Source organism: Vollenhovia emeryi, unplaced genomic scaffold, assembly GCF_000949405.1.
Source record: "Vollenhovia emeryi isolate VEMERY1.0 unplaced genomic scaffold, V.emery_V1.0 DF939171.1, whole genome shotgun sequence".
NCBI classification, from domain to species: Eukaryota; Metazoa; Arthropoda; class Insecta; order Hymenoptera; family Formicidae; genus Vollenhovia; species Vollenhovia emeryi.
Genome location: NW_011967195.1, coordinates 1,369,087 through 1,385,148, shown reverse-complemented (window position 1 = coordinate 1,385,148; position 16,062 = coordinate 1,369,087). Strand labels below are relative to the sequence as shown.

The following is a 16,062-nucleotide window of genomic DNA, read 5'->3' as shown; positions in this document are numbered from 1 at the left end:
TTCTCCACCGCCGCCGCCGCCACCGACCGCAACGTCGTCACGTATAGGGATGCAATTCCAGAGCTCTATTAATAACTGAGGCGAGGCACGAATTAGGCGCAGATCACGCGAGAATAGAATCGACCGAGATCCGCGGTAGGTCCTGCGAACGCGAAGGGGGGGAGGGGGTGGTGGTAGCGCAGCAGGCGGGTGTTCTCCCCTGCGAACCTCCGTCGTACACACACGTGTGCACGTGCGTGCGTACGTACGCGGGGATTGCGACGTGTTGCGCGCCCATGCGAAACACACACGGCCAGACGCGGCGAGGGTAATACGGTACAGCCACGCGTTGCCGCTGGACGGTCCACTGGCGGGAGTTTCTCTAATTATTCAGAATATGGGGCGGATCTGCGAACGGATGGTCGCGCGATAAGGATGATTTCCTGGGAGACGCCGGGGAACGATACCGTCCCGTATCACCCGCGCAATCGCGAGGGTTTATTATTATCGTGCGGTCCTCTCCTCGTAGCCTCCTTTGCATTTTTACGAATTCAGGCCCGCTGCGACGGAGAACGTCTTGATAAAGCCGTACCCGGCCCCGGCACGCGAAGCGTATCGTCGGGGCGACGTATTTTCCATAGAGGCGCTGTATCTACGCGGAGAGAGAGAATTCTCTCTGAAAATTTACCCTGGAAATCGCGTAATCGTGGGACGTGGGGCGTTTTGAAGAGCTTTATGATAGTTTTTGAAAATTTTACCATACATTTTACTAGTAAAACGCGTACTAAGTATAATCGCTACACTCTAAGAAATGTGGACGTGAATTCTCACCAGGGTTGTGAAATAAACGCCCGTTCAGGTGTTTATATAATTCTCATCTTATCGATGAAATTAATATTGCTTGGTTAGCGTGGAAAATTCACATTGCTGCGGAGACATTACACTACTCGGTGGTGTGATTTTTACATCAAGTATGGTGTTACACATACGATCGCACCGTGAAAATAAAACAACGCAGCATCAAAGTTGACACCGCGTTTGTCGGTGTGAAAGATTTTCTACAATATCGATGTTAAAATTCGCACCGACTCATTTAACCTACGTGAATGTGGTGAAAGGTCACGCCACTATTTTTTAGAGTGCAGTAAAATGTATGGTAAAGTTTCCAAACACTCTCATGAAATTCTTGTAAATGCCATGCTGTCCCGCAACCATTTTCAGGATAAATTTTCAGAGAAAATTCTCCCCACGTACCGTTCTTTATTCACGAGCAGCTTTTTATTACGCCATATTGCTCAACTCAATGCTGTAATTTTCATTTCGTCGAGATTAAACGGAAACACACATGTACACACACACACACACACACACAGAGGCTAATAGCAAATTATTAATATATTATATTCGCTTAACAGCGTTATTGTAATAGCATTATATTATAATGCTATTATTATAATAGCCTTATTGTAATATAGCAACGCATTGTCGCTTTATTTTACCAGCCGCAAATTTTCTATGGCTATCCGTCTTCCAATTTTAGACCGTTTTCAAGAAAATGGAACTTCGAGGGAAGGGAAATATTGCAAAATGCGAGTCGGTAATGGCAAATGGGGAGATCGAAGGAAGGAAATACCTGGCTGCGAATGGCCTGAAATGAAATCTGGTTTGATAAACGCCGTTTCGAGGACAATGAGTGACGTAAGCCGCCTCTCTCGCAACGATGGCGATTCTCTTTTCACGGGAAACAATCGGCCCGGCGCGAAATTTGACTTACTGTCGGTGTCGTAGCTCGATTGAAGCTTGAAATGAGCGCAATCCTTGCTCTGCTCGCAATAGCTATTGAAAACGAGAACCTCCTTGTTCGAGAGCTTCAGCTCGCCCACAACAGCCACCGGATCGAACTTGGCGTTCAGGACGATTACCACGCCGGACTCGCCGTCCTTCTCGCGGGTCAATTGCTGGCGAGTGTACTTGAAGGAGGAGCTCCTCGTGTCCTCGCCTACCTTGAGATTGCCACTTCCCTCGACGGTGATTTTGCCGGCCTCGTCGCGTTTCTTGTAGTTTGTGCTGCGAACAAATCACAATCTCATCGCATCCGTATATTCCTTTCGTTCGCGCATCGCGCCGCACCGCTCCCCTCGCGTTGTTCCATTTGAAATTTCAATATCTCCCCAACTCTTTTTTTGTGAAATTGCGTTTACACAGGAGGGACTATACGCATCTCCGCAGGATATGAAATAAACTTCTGTCCCACGTACTAAACGCCGAGCAGAATTGCCCCCGCGTCGTTCCCGTTTATTTGATCGTTCTCTCATTCGAATAATACGCCGATACATTTTTTATTAAGCCACGGCGGTTTGTAGTGCTTTTTATAATGCCGTGCGATCGATAATACTCTACATTTTCGGCGGAACCGCTTAAACCCCTTTTTACGTTTTACGATTCGATCGGGGCGATTTCGATGGGACGCGAATAAAAAGGACTGGCAGTTGGAATGTATTCTCGGAAACCACTTGAATTAATTTTAGCGGGCGAATCGATGAAATTACATAGCGGGACGAGCGGAGATACGGCTTCTGCCGTATCTCTGATCTCCTTTGAAAACGACCTCGCGTCCTTTTGTTAATTACGCGAAGACATCTCTCGCTCTTTGTTTTATCGCCGCGTAGACGAATCGATCCTTCGCGTACGCGCAAGAGATGTATATCCACGTTACCGTCAGAATACATACCGTTTAGAATTATCGCGCGAGTATCGACCTTAGCAGAAGTGACAGGATCGCTAATGGGAGCCAGGACTGTCAAGAAAGCGAATTGTAGACGTTTCGTGCGGCCTCGTCTTCGCGCGCGACAAAAGTATATGTCATTTTCTCGTCCGGGCTATTATTAGTCTCATTACCAACGTTAGGATACGACGTGCGATCATTGCTTCGGATTGTTGTGCGAATTGATCCGCGCTCTTTATCGTTTGTACTTCTTCTTCTTCTTATTTATATGGCATCTGCCTTCTTTAGAGGAACAATGCGGCCAGAAACAAATTCAGAAAAAAGGGATTGAATCAATATTAGGCGAACGGACACATTTATGGTAAACAAATTCCTCCCTTCTGGGTCGGTCTCGTCACTCTGAGGCCGGTATTCATAGTCCGTTCCTATATTTCAGATCATCTTAAGATCTACACACTCTTAATGTGTTTTTAACCAATCACAGAGCCGTATTAGCCTCTTAAGACAACACTTAAGATGATTTTGAAATAAGAATCGACTATGAATACCGGCCTAAGTCGCAATCACGCGTCCCCGACCGACTTTTCCAGACTCATATTATCGAAGGCCCGAACACACGAAAACACTTGGGCAATTTCAACCAATCAGAATTTTGAACATTGCTTAAGTCATTGGTCATTTCCAGGGTTGGAAAGTTACTTTATAAAAGTAACTAGTTACAGTTACAGTTTCTTCGCTAACAATGTAACTAGTTACAGTTACAAGTTACCAATTCTGAAAAGTAACGCGTTACAGTTACAGTTACTCGAAAAGTAACGAATCGTTACTGTGCAGTTACTCCCTTGCGATGAAAGTAAAAACATAAAATCTGCATTTGAATTGTAGAGCGTCGATAAAGGCGTTTATGCGCAAACGCAAGGCCTAATGCGATCTGTCGAGGTTTAAAAAAAAATATATATATAAAGTAACTGTTAATGTAACTATTAAGTTAGTTACTAGTTATCGAGAAAATGTAACTGAGTTAAGTTACAGTTACAGATGTAGAGAAAGTAACGAAGTTAAGCTAGAGTTACCAAAAAGAAGTAACTGTAACTTCGTTACAAGTACTTCCCGAGTTACTTCCCAACCCTGGTCATTTCCCTTAAGTCTTAAGTTTTACCGCTTAAATTTTTTCGTGCACTCGCGCTTTGAGACGCAGCGTACCTCCCGGTTACGATGTTTTTACCGTCGCTGGTGACGGTGATGACTATTCGCCTGCCAGCCTTGGCCGTAGGCTTGTTAGCGATTTCGGCGTGCAGCTTACGATGCTTGAGCTTGTCGCTGTCCAAATTAACGTTAATGTCGAAGTTGTCGATGCTCTCCAGATTGACGTGCGCGTCGGCAACGGCGAAGCCCTTTGGCGTTTCGATCTTCCACTCGCCTAAAAACGAATTTAAGTTGGCGCATCTTTGAAAAAGTGCACATAGGCGGTTTTATTTTTCTAATTAATAATATATATTTGCCTTTAAAGGAAAAGACACAAAGCCGATAATGTGATAAGATTTTGCTCGAATCCGAAGTTACCTGTGTATTCTTGGTCGCCAAGCTTGTTGAATTTGGAGAGCAACTCGGTTTTGCCTTTTGGGGAAGTGAAAATGACGTGCATCATCGGAGAGACGTTGCTTTCTCGAATTTCACTATTGAGGGTATACTTTGTACCGTCCATGGTCAAGGCTGCGTCGGTTTTCCTTACGTGCCCGTCCTTTTCTCTCTTCAAAGATAAATAGAGGAAAAATTAGATGCGCGTGATAGATAGACAGTGTCATCCTTGCGGGCAATCTCGTCGTCGGGCGCCGTAAACTTTATTTCGTCTTTAAACAGCACGCTGCTTACGTCACCAGCGGTAAACTATTATAAATGACGCAGCATGGGGTGTATAGCGGGACAGTAATATCTGACCGGAATAATCCTGACATATCTGCACACTATCCAGTTAGGGGATCGTAATCAATGAGGCGCGAGGGATCTCGGTTTAGATCTTAGGTGGGAAATTTTCTAATACAAAGAATAATGAACAGCGCTGTAAAGCGATACCTTGTGCTTGAGTTCAAGGTCCATATTACGCAGCTTCTCGTACGGGGTGGTGGCCTTGGCCTTTAGGTCGATGTGCGTCAAGTCGCGATTATACGTTACAGGGCCGAGTGCGAGGGACAGCTCCTTCTGGTCTTGTTTAATGATCATGTTGGCATTGAACGTCGCTTCGTCGCCTTTGGGTTCGAACTTGAAATGATCGTGGAGAGTGATAGGCGGCTGCTTGAGAGCGGTCAGCTCGAGTTGCAGATCGCTCTCGTAAGGATGCTCGCCGTCGTCATTGCCAGTGCTCTTGAAGGCGCCCACGAGCTTGGCAGATTTGTCGTCGTTGTAAGTGAGCACCGTCGTTCCCTTCAGATCGACAACATCGGCCGCCTCCTGGATCAGGAGATCGTGCGCGTAGTCGAGTTTGACGTTTCGCAGTTTTTCCGATGGCAGTATCAGCTCCACGTCGCCTTTGATCTTGTGGGGCTTGTCAATATCATCGCCGATGACGATATGTCCGGAACACTGCGAATAATAAGATACGTTAACGCACCTAGTTTTATAGACACGCCTGTATCCAAGAGAGATATCAAAAGAATTATCACGCTTACCTTCAGCTGGAGGTCCTTGCCATAGGAAGAAGCGCCTTTGTAGGACACTTCATTATCGCGTTCGTTCTCTTCGTAATTCAGATGGAATGGTTTCGGTAGATGCGATCCCGAAAGATCCAGGGTGATCCCTTGCACTTCTTTGTAGCCGTCGGTGTCAACGAGATTCTTGAGTTTCAAATTGAGCTGTTCGTTGTCGCCGTTGAAGTTGACGATTTTGAGTTGATGGTCGATCAGGAACGTGCTCGCTTTGAAATCGACTTGCTCGGCTTTTCCAGTAAGCGTAATTTTTCGCGATTTGCCGCCTTTAGACTCGTGGTCTTCAAGCTCGAGGTTTCCGTCAATTTCGTACTTATCCTTATTCTTTTTGGACGTACGCTTCAAATTGCCGGTCAGGTAACGACCGTTCGGCAGAGTGAGGTCCCCTTCAACGGTCAATTCGCCTTCGTGTATGTTCTCGCCATTCAACTTGCCCTTGCCATTCAGCTCGAATTTGTAGTTTATTATCTCGATCACGTTCTTCGTGTCGATCGCGTTCTTCTTTATGTCATTCGCAGTAGACAATTTGATGCGTTTGCTCGGGTCCTTTTCCGCATCGAGTAGAAGCTCAAAGTCGCCGTTGTGCTGCGAGCCGCTCACCATGAAGTCGCCGGTCCCCTTGATCTTCCGGTTGATCTTCGGCAAGTCAATGTTGAGCTGTGCGTTGCCCTTACCATTCTGGACCGACATCTGTCCCGTAACGTCCACGTAGTTCTTCACATTCAAAGTCAGACTGCCTTGAGGGTTCGCGCCCAATTGCTGCAGCTTCAACAGCAGGTCGACGTACTTGACGTCGTTGAAAATGACGTACGCGCTTGACTGAACGGTCTTAGGACGGTCGAGTAGCCAACTGACGAAAACTTTGGCCTTTTTGTCGTCCAGCTTCAGGTCACTGTCCAACTCAAACTTCTCGTTTTTCGTATTCTTGTTAAAATCACACATGATTGTTGTGTCGGCCTCGTATTTACCTCCCGGTACAATCTCGAGCTTGTGAATGTATTTGTTCTTGTGCTCGTCAACAGTCGAACGCTTGGTCTCGAATTTGATGCTGTTCTGCAAAAGTTCGGCATCGAATGCGACCTCGTAATCGCCCCCTTTGCTTTGCTCGGCGGATAGTTTAGAGCCGAACTTGAATTTATCGTAAGCGATCCCGATCTTGCCGTCGACGGAATTCGGTTTGGCCTTACCTTCGAGCTCTAATTTCAACTTCATGGCGGGATACGCGATCTTGGTGGAGCCACCCACGATGAAGTTCTGCCCGTCCTGGTTCGGTTTAGCGATAGCATGATGCTCGAGGCTGAAACGGTTTATCTTGGAGTTCGGATCCGGGCCGTGAATGAAGATCAGATTGTACTTGTACGCGAACGGTTCTTTGTGGATATCGGACTGGATATTAAACCCGATATTGGGATCCTTCGACGGCAATGCGGAGACGCTGATCGAGAAGAAATTATTGTCCTTTTTCTTCGCTTGCATCTTGAGATCGACGGATTCCCCGCCGTAATTCACCTTCATGTCCATGCCGGCGGCATTTTCTGCGGACTGAACGTAACCGTCGAGACCGACGACCTTCTGACCACCCGCGACGAAGGCTACCTTGTCGAATATGTACTTTTTGCCACCGTCATGATCGACCATCTCTACGGTACCTTGCACCTCGTATTGCTGACCGCCGGAGGGAGTCTTCAGCCCGGATTTTCCTGCCAATTTCTCGATATGCTCTGGTACCTTGTACTCCAAAATGGGCTTATACTTGGCACCGTTGGCCAAGAGACCGACGCGCCCGTAATACTCCTGGTTATCGTTGTGCGCGGTAATCGTAAGCGAGCGCTCTTGAGGTTCTTCTTTTATTACCGCTTCGATAGAGGCTTTCTTAAAGGGAGAATCGAAAGATAGTTTGGCGTGTTTATTGGGCTCGAGAGCGGCTTCACCAGAGAGAGACATGCGTCTGTCAGCTTTGCTGTTTGGCGTATCTAGTAAGATCTCAAACGACCTGGACTTGGGTGACTTGTCGTGGTAGAGCTTAAGACGGATTCTATCTAGATCGTTGAATTCCAAACTAACGCTGAAATGCGACGGACCGTTCAGTGGGAAGAGTGCTCTCTTCTGTACCGAGTCAATGCCGTCGTATGGGAATTCTACGTGGCCGCAAAGTGTTACGCCCATGACATTGGACAGCTGCTCGAAGCAGTCTTTGTATACTTTACTCTTGCCGAATTTGGCAGCTTTGTACGCATCGCCAGAACTAAACAGGACTTCGCTATCGACACTTATAACTTCTCTCTTTTTCGGCGTACCGATAGACATTTCGATACCTTTGCCGTCTAATAATTTCATCGTTGAATCTACCACCAAGTCAGTGTGTAACGTGCTGACTACTTTCATACCGGACTCTACGTCGAAGCCTTTGACGACCATTTTGCCAGCAATACGAACAGAGCCACCGATATCCCAGATAAGCTGTACGTCTGCGCTGTCTGGATTCTTTATGATAGCTGGAATATCCAAGCTGCCGGAGTTCCTCAATTTGGTCACGCTGGTACCGGTTACACCGACGGAGAGACCCATGCCGAGATTTGTCGGATAGACGACCTCTCCATCGAGGAACTGTATGTGATTTTGCAGAGTGTAATCGAATTTCTTCAACTTGTTCATCCCGCCCTCAAGGTTGTCAAATATCTTGTCGATGATGTGTTCCGGCGTAAACTGCGTGGGATTACCATCGTAAGTCAGGTAGGCTAATTCGACGCCGAACATCTTGACGGACAGGTCGTAATCAAACTGCTCGTCCACCTCGTTGTTCCTTAATTTCACACCTTTGGCGAATTTGTCGAGTTCTCCTTGCTTAACTTCACGCTTGCCGCGCAGTTTGTTGACCTTCCCTTTGATGTATTCAGCGATGTTCTTTGCATTGTCCACTCCCTTGTCCACCAGATCTTCTACTTCGTCCTGCGTCAAGCGGCCCTTGGGTCCGAAGTAATGCTCGAGCAGTCTGTCAAGATTCTCAACGCGCGTATTGACCTCTAAAAAGTTAAAAGCTCTCCCGAATATCTCGGTGGTCAAGTTTAGATTGATGGAGCGTGGCACAAAGCTATTCTGGCTGTAAATGCAATTGGCCTCTATAGTGGAACCGACACCAATACCACCCAGATTGTACGACAGTTCATCGTTGAAAGAAAATTTGCGGAAGTCCCTTGGGAATTTAGTTCGTCCCTTAATCTGACCGAGATGCTTTTGCATCGCAGCTTTGCTTGGATCAGCGGACGCTCGTAGATTACGCAAATGGATCTGCATGAAGGATCCAACTTGATTGCACGTTTCCTTGTCCAAAAGTTCTTTGATGCTACTTGCGACATGCGCGCAGGGACAGGCGACCAAAGACAGATAAGATTTGATTCTGATCTCGCTATCTTCCTCGCGATTGCCCAAAACTTTTAGGAGGTTACTCTTCCATTTCATGGAGCAGCGGGTAGGCAAAGCCTCGATCGCAGCTACCCTGACACGATTACGGGCGTTCTTGTCCTCGGCAATGCCTACCAATTTTTGCAGAGTGGCGTCATCAAGATACCGGGCGTTACCAAGCGCCTTTATAGCCGAAATCATGATATTCTCTTGTTCCCTGGTCTTCGCCTTCCCGTTGCCGACCTTCTCGCGAATTTTGTGGACGGCCTGCTTGACCTCGGCTACGTCCTCGCAAGTATGCTCTTGGCAGTACTTGCCGATCACCTGACCGATCCCAAGGTACCCGAGGCGCGGTACGTTTGGCTGATCGAGAAGAGACGTGACAGCGGTCACCGATGGTAGGTTCACGTGATTGACGAGAGCGAGACTCGCGTAGAACTTGAGCGCCTCGATGCCGGTAAGCTCGTGGCTCTTTAGTAGATCCACGACCACCTCCGCGGCCTCGCCACTTCCGGCGCGGAAGAGGGCGTCCAGGAAAATCTTCTTGTCCAGGGCTTTGTCGAAACCATTGCCGTTTTTCACTTTCTGGTAGATCGCGAGAATGTCGTTCTTGCTGCTGTGATGAAGGACTTTGACGAGATGTGCGAACTTTTCGGCCGCGTCATGCTTTATGCCGTCGTGCTCTTCGGCGCTCGCTGCCTTTAAGGCCGCGGCGATGCTGTCAGGCGACGATTTAACGACGGGATGCGGCGCTTCGAATATCAAGGACTTCGGCTGGGAAACCGGGGCGTCCGGGACATCACCCTTCTCACCCTTAAGCGTCATAGTGGTCTGCACGACGGTCTTAGCGCCTAGGTCTCCGTTTCTCCAGGCTTTCAATTTGTACGTCTCGACCGAGGTTACTTTGTTCAGGATACCGCGCTTGAAACGTTGTTCGACCTTCTGATGCCCCGACAGCAACGGGGCCGATTGGATGTCGGATTTCGCGTCATAGATCGCAGACACTGGACCGTTTCTGATATTCTCGCGATAGGCGCAACGGATCAGATCCTTCTCCTTGAGGACGACCAGCGACTCGCCATCTTTGTGGAAAGTAAAGTCAGTCGGACAGCCGCCGAGCACGTCGGTCTAAAAATATAGCGGACAACTCGTTATATTTTATATCGACATAATTCTCTACTGTAGTTGGGGCTTTAACGATCAATGAATTAGAATAAGACGGCTGTACCTCGTGATGAGTTGTAGAGCCAGATTCCTGCATGATAGCTGATTGGAACAAGGAAGCGACCGCTCTTTTGATGTTGAGGGACGCCTGCGAGTCACCGGCTTCGGTACAGATCTCCGTATCGATATGGCCATTGTGATAGTTGAGTTGTAGCGCGTACTTTTCAACATCTGGCAGCGATATTGGCTAAAAAGTAACATACGCATACTTTCACACGCTTGTACTCCCGGTATTCCGTTGCAATATGTGAAACAAATGTTATTTGCTATGTTCGTAACTTACGTAACGAAGGTAACAATGTAAAGTGTTAATGTCACAAAACTAAATTATAATACTTTAACATTTACGAATGATAGTAAATGTCATGTGCACATTTGTAATGGGATTGAACACAAATCACGTAAACTATCATAGATTAATTCCCGTTGAGAGCAGTCAATTAAAACTTTTTATTACGGGATTTCACTTAAGCGGAATTGGATTAAAAGTTCCGTGATATTTCTGAAAAAGGTCGAAATCACGCCTTCGGGCCTCATATTTCTGCTTTATTCCTACTTTGCTCCTTGACTGTGCACTTTTTGTATTTATAGCGCAGATATTTTAGGCATTATGCGATTTAAGATAAAGAGACACTTACGACTCCATTGATTTGTACATCCTTCAATCGAATCTGTCCAATGCAGTCAGGTTTTATTGTTGCTTCAACAGTACCTTTCAACTTCAAGGTAGCGTCATTCTGAGCGTCAGGGACAGTTGTTACAGATGTTCCTTCCAAATCGTAAATGTACGTGTGTCCTGCCTGATAGGCTTTATTGTCTATTTGCACTAAAAAAACGTCACACAAGAAGACACATAAGTTAAATCTGTCATGAAATTATGCACATGTAAAAAAATTTTGTAATCTCAATTTATTCAATGAGATAACGACTTTTCTGTCGTGGCTTATAAAGATATTATACTTACTTCCATGGCAGCCAACGTTACATTTACCTGTAACAAAAAAAAATCAAAAACTTATGTGTCAATTTCTAGTAATAATTTTTTAAATATGAGTATTTGGTATTAATTATGCCAACTGAAATAATACGAATTGCGCACGATACAAAGAATGGCAATTAATTATTTTCTCTTTTTTTTTTACTAATCAGAAATGTGTTGCGGAGTGATGTAACGAGGAGAATGATAAAAACGGAGTGCACATAATTTCTCCGTTCATTAACGTTAATTTTCGGATTTCGTCGGAAATCCGAAACTCAAGTGAAAAAAAAGAAACAAATATTTGGCCATAATCTATTATGCTTGACGCACAGATTACGTCGAAAAAAATATATTTATGCATCGAGTGAACTCGCTGCTGGGGTCGAATGTTGATAACGTGCTGTTAATCGTGACTTTCTTGACCCTGGACCATGGAACTTCCATTTTTGTTCGATAGAACGTGTCGGTGTCCGCGGACCGGCAGATTTAATGGTGTTCCACAATAGTTTCACCCTTTAACATTTAAATTGATTCGAACGAAGCCGAAGTGACTCTTTGAGCAGGAGCTATAAAAGGTAACGTATCAATCAATTGCAGTACCTGTAGTAATTTGACATTTACGTCACACTCTTTTTAGTTTGTCGAATCTTTTAATTTGCGCGAATTTTACATCGTACAAAAGGGCTATTTATAACATTTGTCTTTTTGTACTTGCTGTACATGTAATGCTTGACTTTTAACTAAAATGCGTGTATATATATATATTAAACATTAAATATTTTTCAAATGTCAGACATTACATTAATCATGTATTTTATCATAATATAGTATTAAACACATTATCTGGTTTCCATATTGCGAAGAATTATCAACAAGTACTTAATATTAATATTTGTTTCGCACTAGCTTTTATCTCCGATTTCACTTTATCTCGCTTATATTCAGAAAAATAACACCGATGGCAAAATTTATAGGCAAGCACAAACAAGACCTAACATGGTATAAATATAGTTAGCTCAATACAAAATCTTATCTTTTAACAGAATGTTGACCATATAATTTTATTCAATAGGATAAATAGGTTATATTCTATTAAGAGCCGATTAGTTCATCTTACTTGTGATATAATCTTCTTATCATCTTATTTTCCAAGTAAAAGGCAAGTTACTAAGTCAATAATATGAAGAAATAACGGATGCCATTAAGCTATGGCGGAAGTTTAAAGTTCACGAACTACGTCTATCACGAAAACATTAATATCAATATTATACTATATTATATTATACTAGCTGTATAATATACTTTTTATTTCGCAATTAGTATCATACAAATCTCGATAACTAAGGAGAGAATAATATCGTACAATATAAAAATATGTAAAAATATTATTTACGTCTTACGATATTTATTCCGTCTGCAGATAAGTTTTTGCAGAGAGGAATATATTAACTTCAGTATATCTGTACAATTGCACAAATATAATCAAATTTATACTTGTTTTACTGTATCGTACTTACTATTTTCTTTAAATTCTATTTCTTGAGATTTTTTTTCTGTTGGAATTAACGAGCAAAGTTATCTACTTTTCTTTGCGACTAATATACATACATACATGCACATCTAATGACAGATACGAGCCGGAATAAATATTATTCAATATCATATCAAGATTAATGGAGGCAAAAACAAGAGGGCACAAAAAATTGTACTTTGCACCGAGGAGAGTTGCATAATTATTTGCTCGACGAAAACATTGAGTATAATTAATTTGCATTTTGGCAGAAATTATCTACGAAAATAGAGCAAATAGCGAAAAACAAAACCGAAAGCGATTTACAAGTTGCGCAATCGTATCCATAAGAGTTACACACAGACAATTAGCGTTTTCCGTTGAAGCGATCGAAGTTTCTCGCAGCGGAAGCAGTTAAATCTAATCCTCGCAATTTATATTCAGCTAGAAACGTGTGGGCACAAAGAGGACCTACTAGGAATATCCTATTGACGCAGAGAAAGGGCGTAAGATAATTCTTTTACGAACAAATCGGAAAAGTAATTTTTTCTCGAAGAATAATGCGACCAAAGACGTAATAAATAATATCCAGATTGCACTTTATTTAGACGATGATGACGTAAGAAATAGGATAGAGAGAGGGGAGGGGAGAAATAATAAAATAACAGTGACCGAATAAATGAAGAGAAAAAGAGATAGATGAGGTGCAACGAGAGAAAGGGGAAGCGTTCCTTCAATGGGGACAAAGGTACAACAAAGGGATAAAGAACGACGCGTGCGAAAAGAGGAGGAGGAGGCGATGGAGAAAAGTGGGAGTCTCCTCGCGCGCGAGAATAGACCAAAAGGACAGAATCTATTCGGTGAAGATGTACATTGTTTCTCTACAATAATGCTGCGATCAATCTCCTTCCCCTAATCATCGTCACTTTGACGATAATCTACGAGCTCGAAATATACTGTATTCATGCGGCGATTTCTCTCTATAGTAATAAAATCCTCGGAATTTCACGGGTTTATCCGCCGGCACGACGACGGTGCGACGAAGCAATTCCTTTGAAGTTGTATTAACACTTTTATTTCTCTCAATTGCGCTCTCTATCTTTCACTTTTCTGTATTATTTACCCTTTGATTCGGAATCGACTTTTCCGAGCGACAAACAAGATATTTATAGGAACGCTTGATTATTTTTAGATATAATCAATTCAACATTTCGTAAATTATTCCGTTAGATACAGATAAGGTAAATTTATTTCGTCTTTATATTTAGATGGATTTTACTGAAATTTTCCGTTTAAAGCTTAGTGACCGAAAAAATGCTCGGTGTCGACATTTAATTAACAACTTTTGTCGAAATTTTCTCTCGGCAAAGCCAACTTAAAATTATTATGCCGCAAAATGCGCAGAACATAATTCGTCGATCAAATTTATAGTCACGCTCTTCAAAATGCTATTTATTTCGTTGACTGAATAATGTAACAGATGTACACAACATGAAATATACCGGCGTGCTTGGAGAGAGAGAAAGAGAAAAAGAGAGAGAGGAGAGAGAGAGGGGGGGGGAGAAATTTTACTGTAATCTAACAATTGCAACCATAATTTCTCGCGTTGCTTGCTCCCCGATGCGCGCTGCATGATTAGAGGCGCTCCGTTCTCGTTATATTACCTAAACGTATGCATTATGCAAATTCGCTGCGAACGACAGAGAGCGTCCACTTTCATATTTCATGCTCAGGGGCGCCGTATCTTTCTCGCATTATTTCACGGCGCGGTTTAAACGTCGATCTTTCTCCTCGATGAACCCGCATTCTCTGCTCGTATTTTTAACCCGACAATCGCACTTCCATTTCTCGTATACACAGGCGCGCCATTGTAATCATTTATCACGGAATTTAATGCGCCTTCAATGGCCGTCGAGAGACTCGATATAACGGAGAGATGTTACGTTTGAAGGGATATTTATATGGGGGGGGGGGGGAGGAGAGGAAAAAAGTACAATACTCTCGCGCGCGGCATTGTCTCTCTATTTTCCGCGGCGTTTCGGGAAATACGGCGACCGCGTAGCCGAGGCAATTGGAAAAACGTATCGCGCCGACAGAAAGCGACGATCGCAATCGGAAAACGCCGGCTCCCGCGATGCCATTTCGCTCGGGAGAGCGAACCGACACGATGCTCCGGCATCGTTTATATACCGCTCCCTTTAACGTACTTTAAAACGCGCCGGTGAAAGAACGTTTGTTACGTCGCAACGGTCAGATCGGATCTATTTTACTGGGATGTAGGGACGTCAGATCAATTTACCAAATGTCCGGTCGAACACGGGGGACCTGTAATCGTTTCAATGATACGGACCTCGTTCCGAGCACCGATACGCCATATACGCGAACTCTTTAGCCAACTATTTCGTTACTTCTAGAACGCGCGAGGGAACTCCGGGGTTCGCCACGCTCGGGGTTCCACGCTCCTTCCGCGGGCTTAATTGCTTGCCATCATTAAGTTCGAACCGCGCGCTTGAACCGCGGGTGATATTGATTACCGAGCCCCGTCGTTTCATGCTCATTTTCGAGCCGATAATTTACCCGCGTGCGAAACAAATAAAGGGAAACGCATTCACGACTGCCATTGATTTTACATTCAACGCGAGTTGAATGCGAGTAACAGCATTCTGCGGAGTCTCGCATTCACGATGGGGATTCTTTTTTTTTTGTAAAGGGATCATAAGTGGTCATTGTATCTGTTTTAGCGTGCATGTATTATACGTTAACGCACGTGATCACTCGAGATTAGCGCGAACACAATACCGCGATCGAAGGAAGAAATATAGAGGCACGATAAAGCGTTATCAACGCTAGAGCGATACACGGGGGAGAGAAAGGGGAGGAGGGTGAGTAGGTTCCTCGTATCGTTTAAGAGCAAAAACATAAAATCGACTATTATAGAGTTTTATCGCCGCAGGCTTCTCCCCTGCCGGATGGGACAATAATACGTGAACCAATTCGTACATTATAAACTTTTGTTCGCGCGCGCGCGATACACGGGTGAATTTTGCAACTGAGCGCGTGCCTTTCTCGTTATTTATAAAAATAAACGCGCCCTGGCTAAAGAGAATCCCATTCCATTCCATTACTTACTCCGCTGCAATTTCGCGGAAAATTGAAGAACCGATTTTTCTGTATATACCTACAACTACCCTCCACAAATTACTCCACTGGTCGTTACGCTTTGCTTGAAACATAATTCAACTTGGAACATTCTTGTTTGTTAATGGAAGCCTCCGGCATTCTCTTCCTTTACCCCGGCGTTGTAATCGAAAGAACAATTTTCTTTAATCTTCCTCCAGTAATAAGAAAGCATTAAACACGCTCGCCGATAAAAACTTGTATACTTCATTCACAAGCATAAAGGAGGCCCGCGCGCGGAGTCGACTTTAATTATTAATTAAAATCTAAAATAAAATGCAATTTAACGTCGAATGGGAAATTATATGTCGATAACGCGAATAAAATCACGCCAAGGAATGAATTGCTGCCGCTAAAGACGAGC

The 16,062-nt window shown here is 44.2% G+C and overlaps 1 protein-coding gene across 1 annotated transcript in view; it reads right to left on the bottom strand.

The window, feature by feature from the left end:
• LOC105563826 (apolipophorins) overlaps window positions 1-16,062 on the bottom strand; it is a 32,242-nt gene that overhangs the window by 14,733 nt on the left and 1,447 nt on the right. Inside the window, exons 2-9 of the mRNA XM_012015763.1 lie at window positions 10,997-11,023; window positions 10,671-10,858; window positions 10,037-10,219; window positions 5,371-9,936; window positions 4,778-5,284; window positions 4,268-4,454; window positions 3,908-4,124; window positions 1,754-2,046 (exon numbers count right to left, since the gene is read on the bottom strand). Of these exons, the coding sequence (XP_011871153.1) occupies window positions 1,754-2,046; window positions 3,908-4,124; window positions 4,268-4,454; window positions 4,778-5,284; window positions 5,371-9,936; window positions 10,037-10,219; window positions 10,671-10,858; window positions 10,997-11,023 (6,168 nt within the window). The remainder of the gene's footprint in view (window positions 1-1,753; window positions 2,047-3,907; window positions 4,125-4,267; window positions 4,455-4,777; window positions 5,285-5,370; window positions 9,937-10,036; window positions 10,220-10,670; window positions 10,859-10,996; window positions 11,024-16,062) is intronic.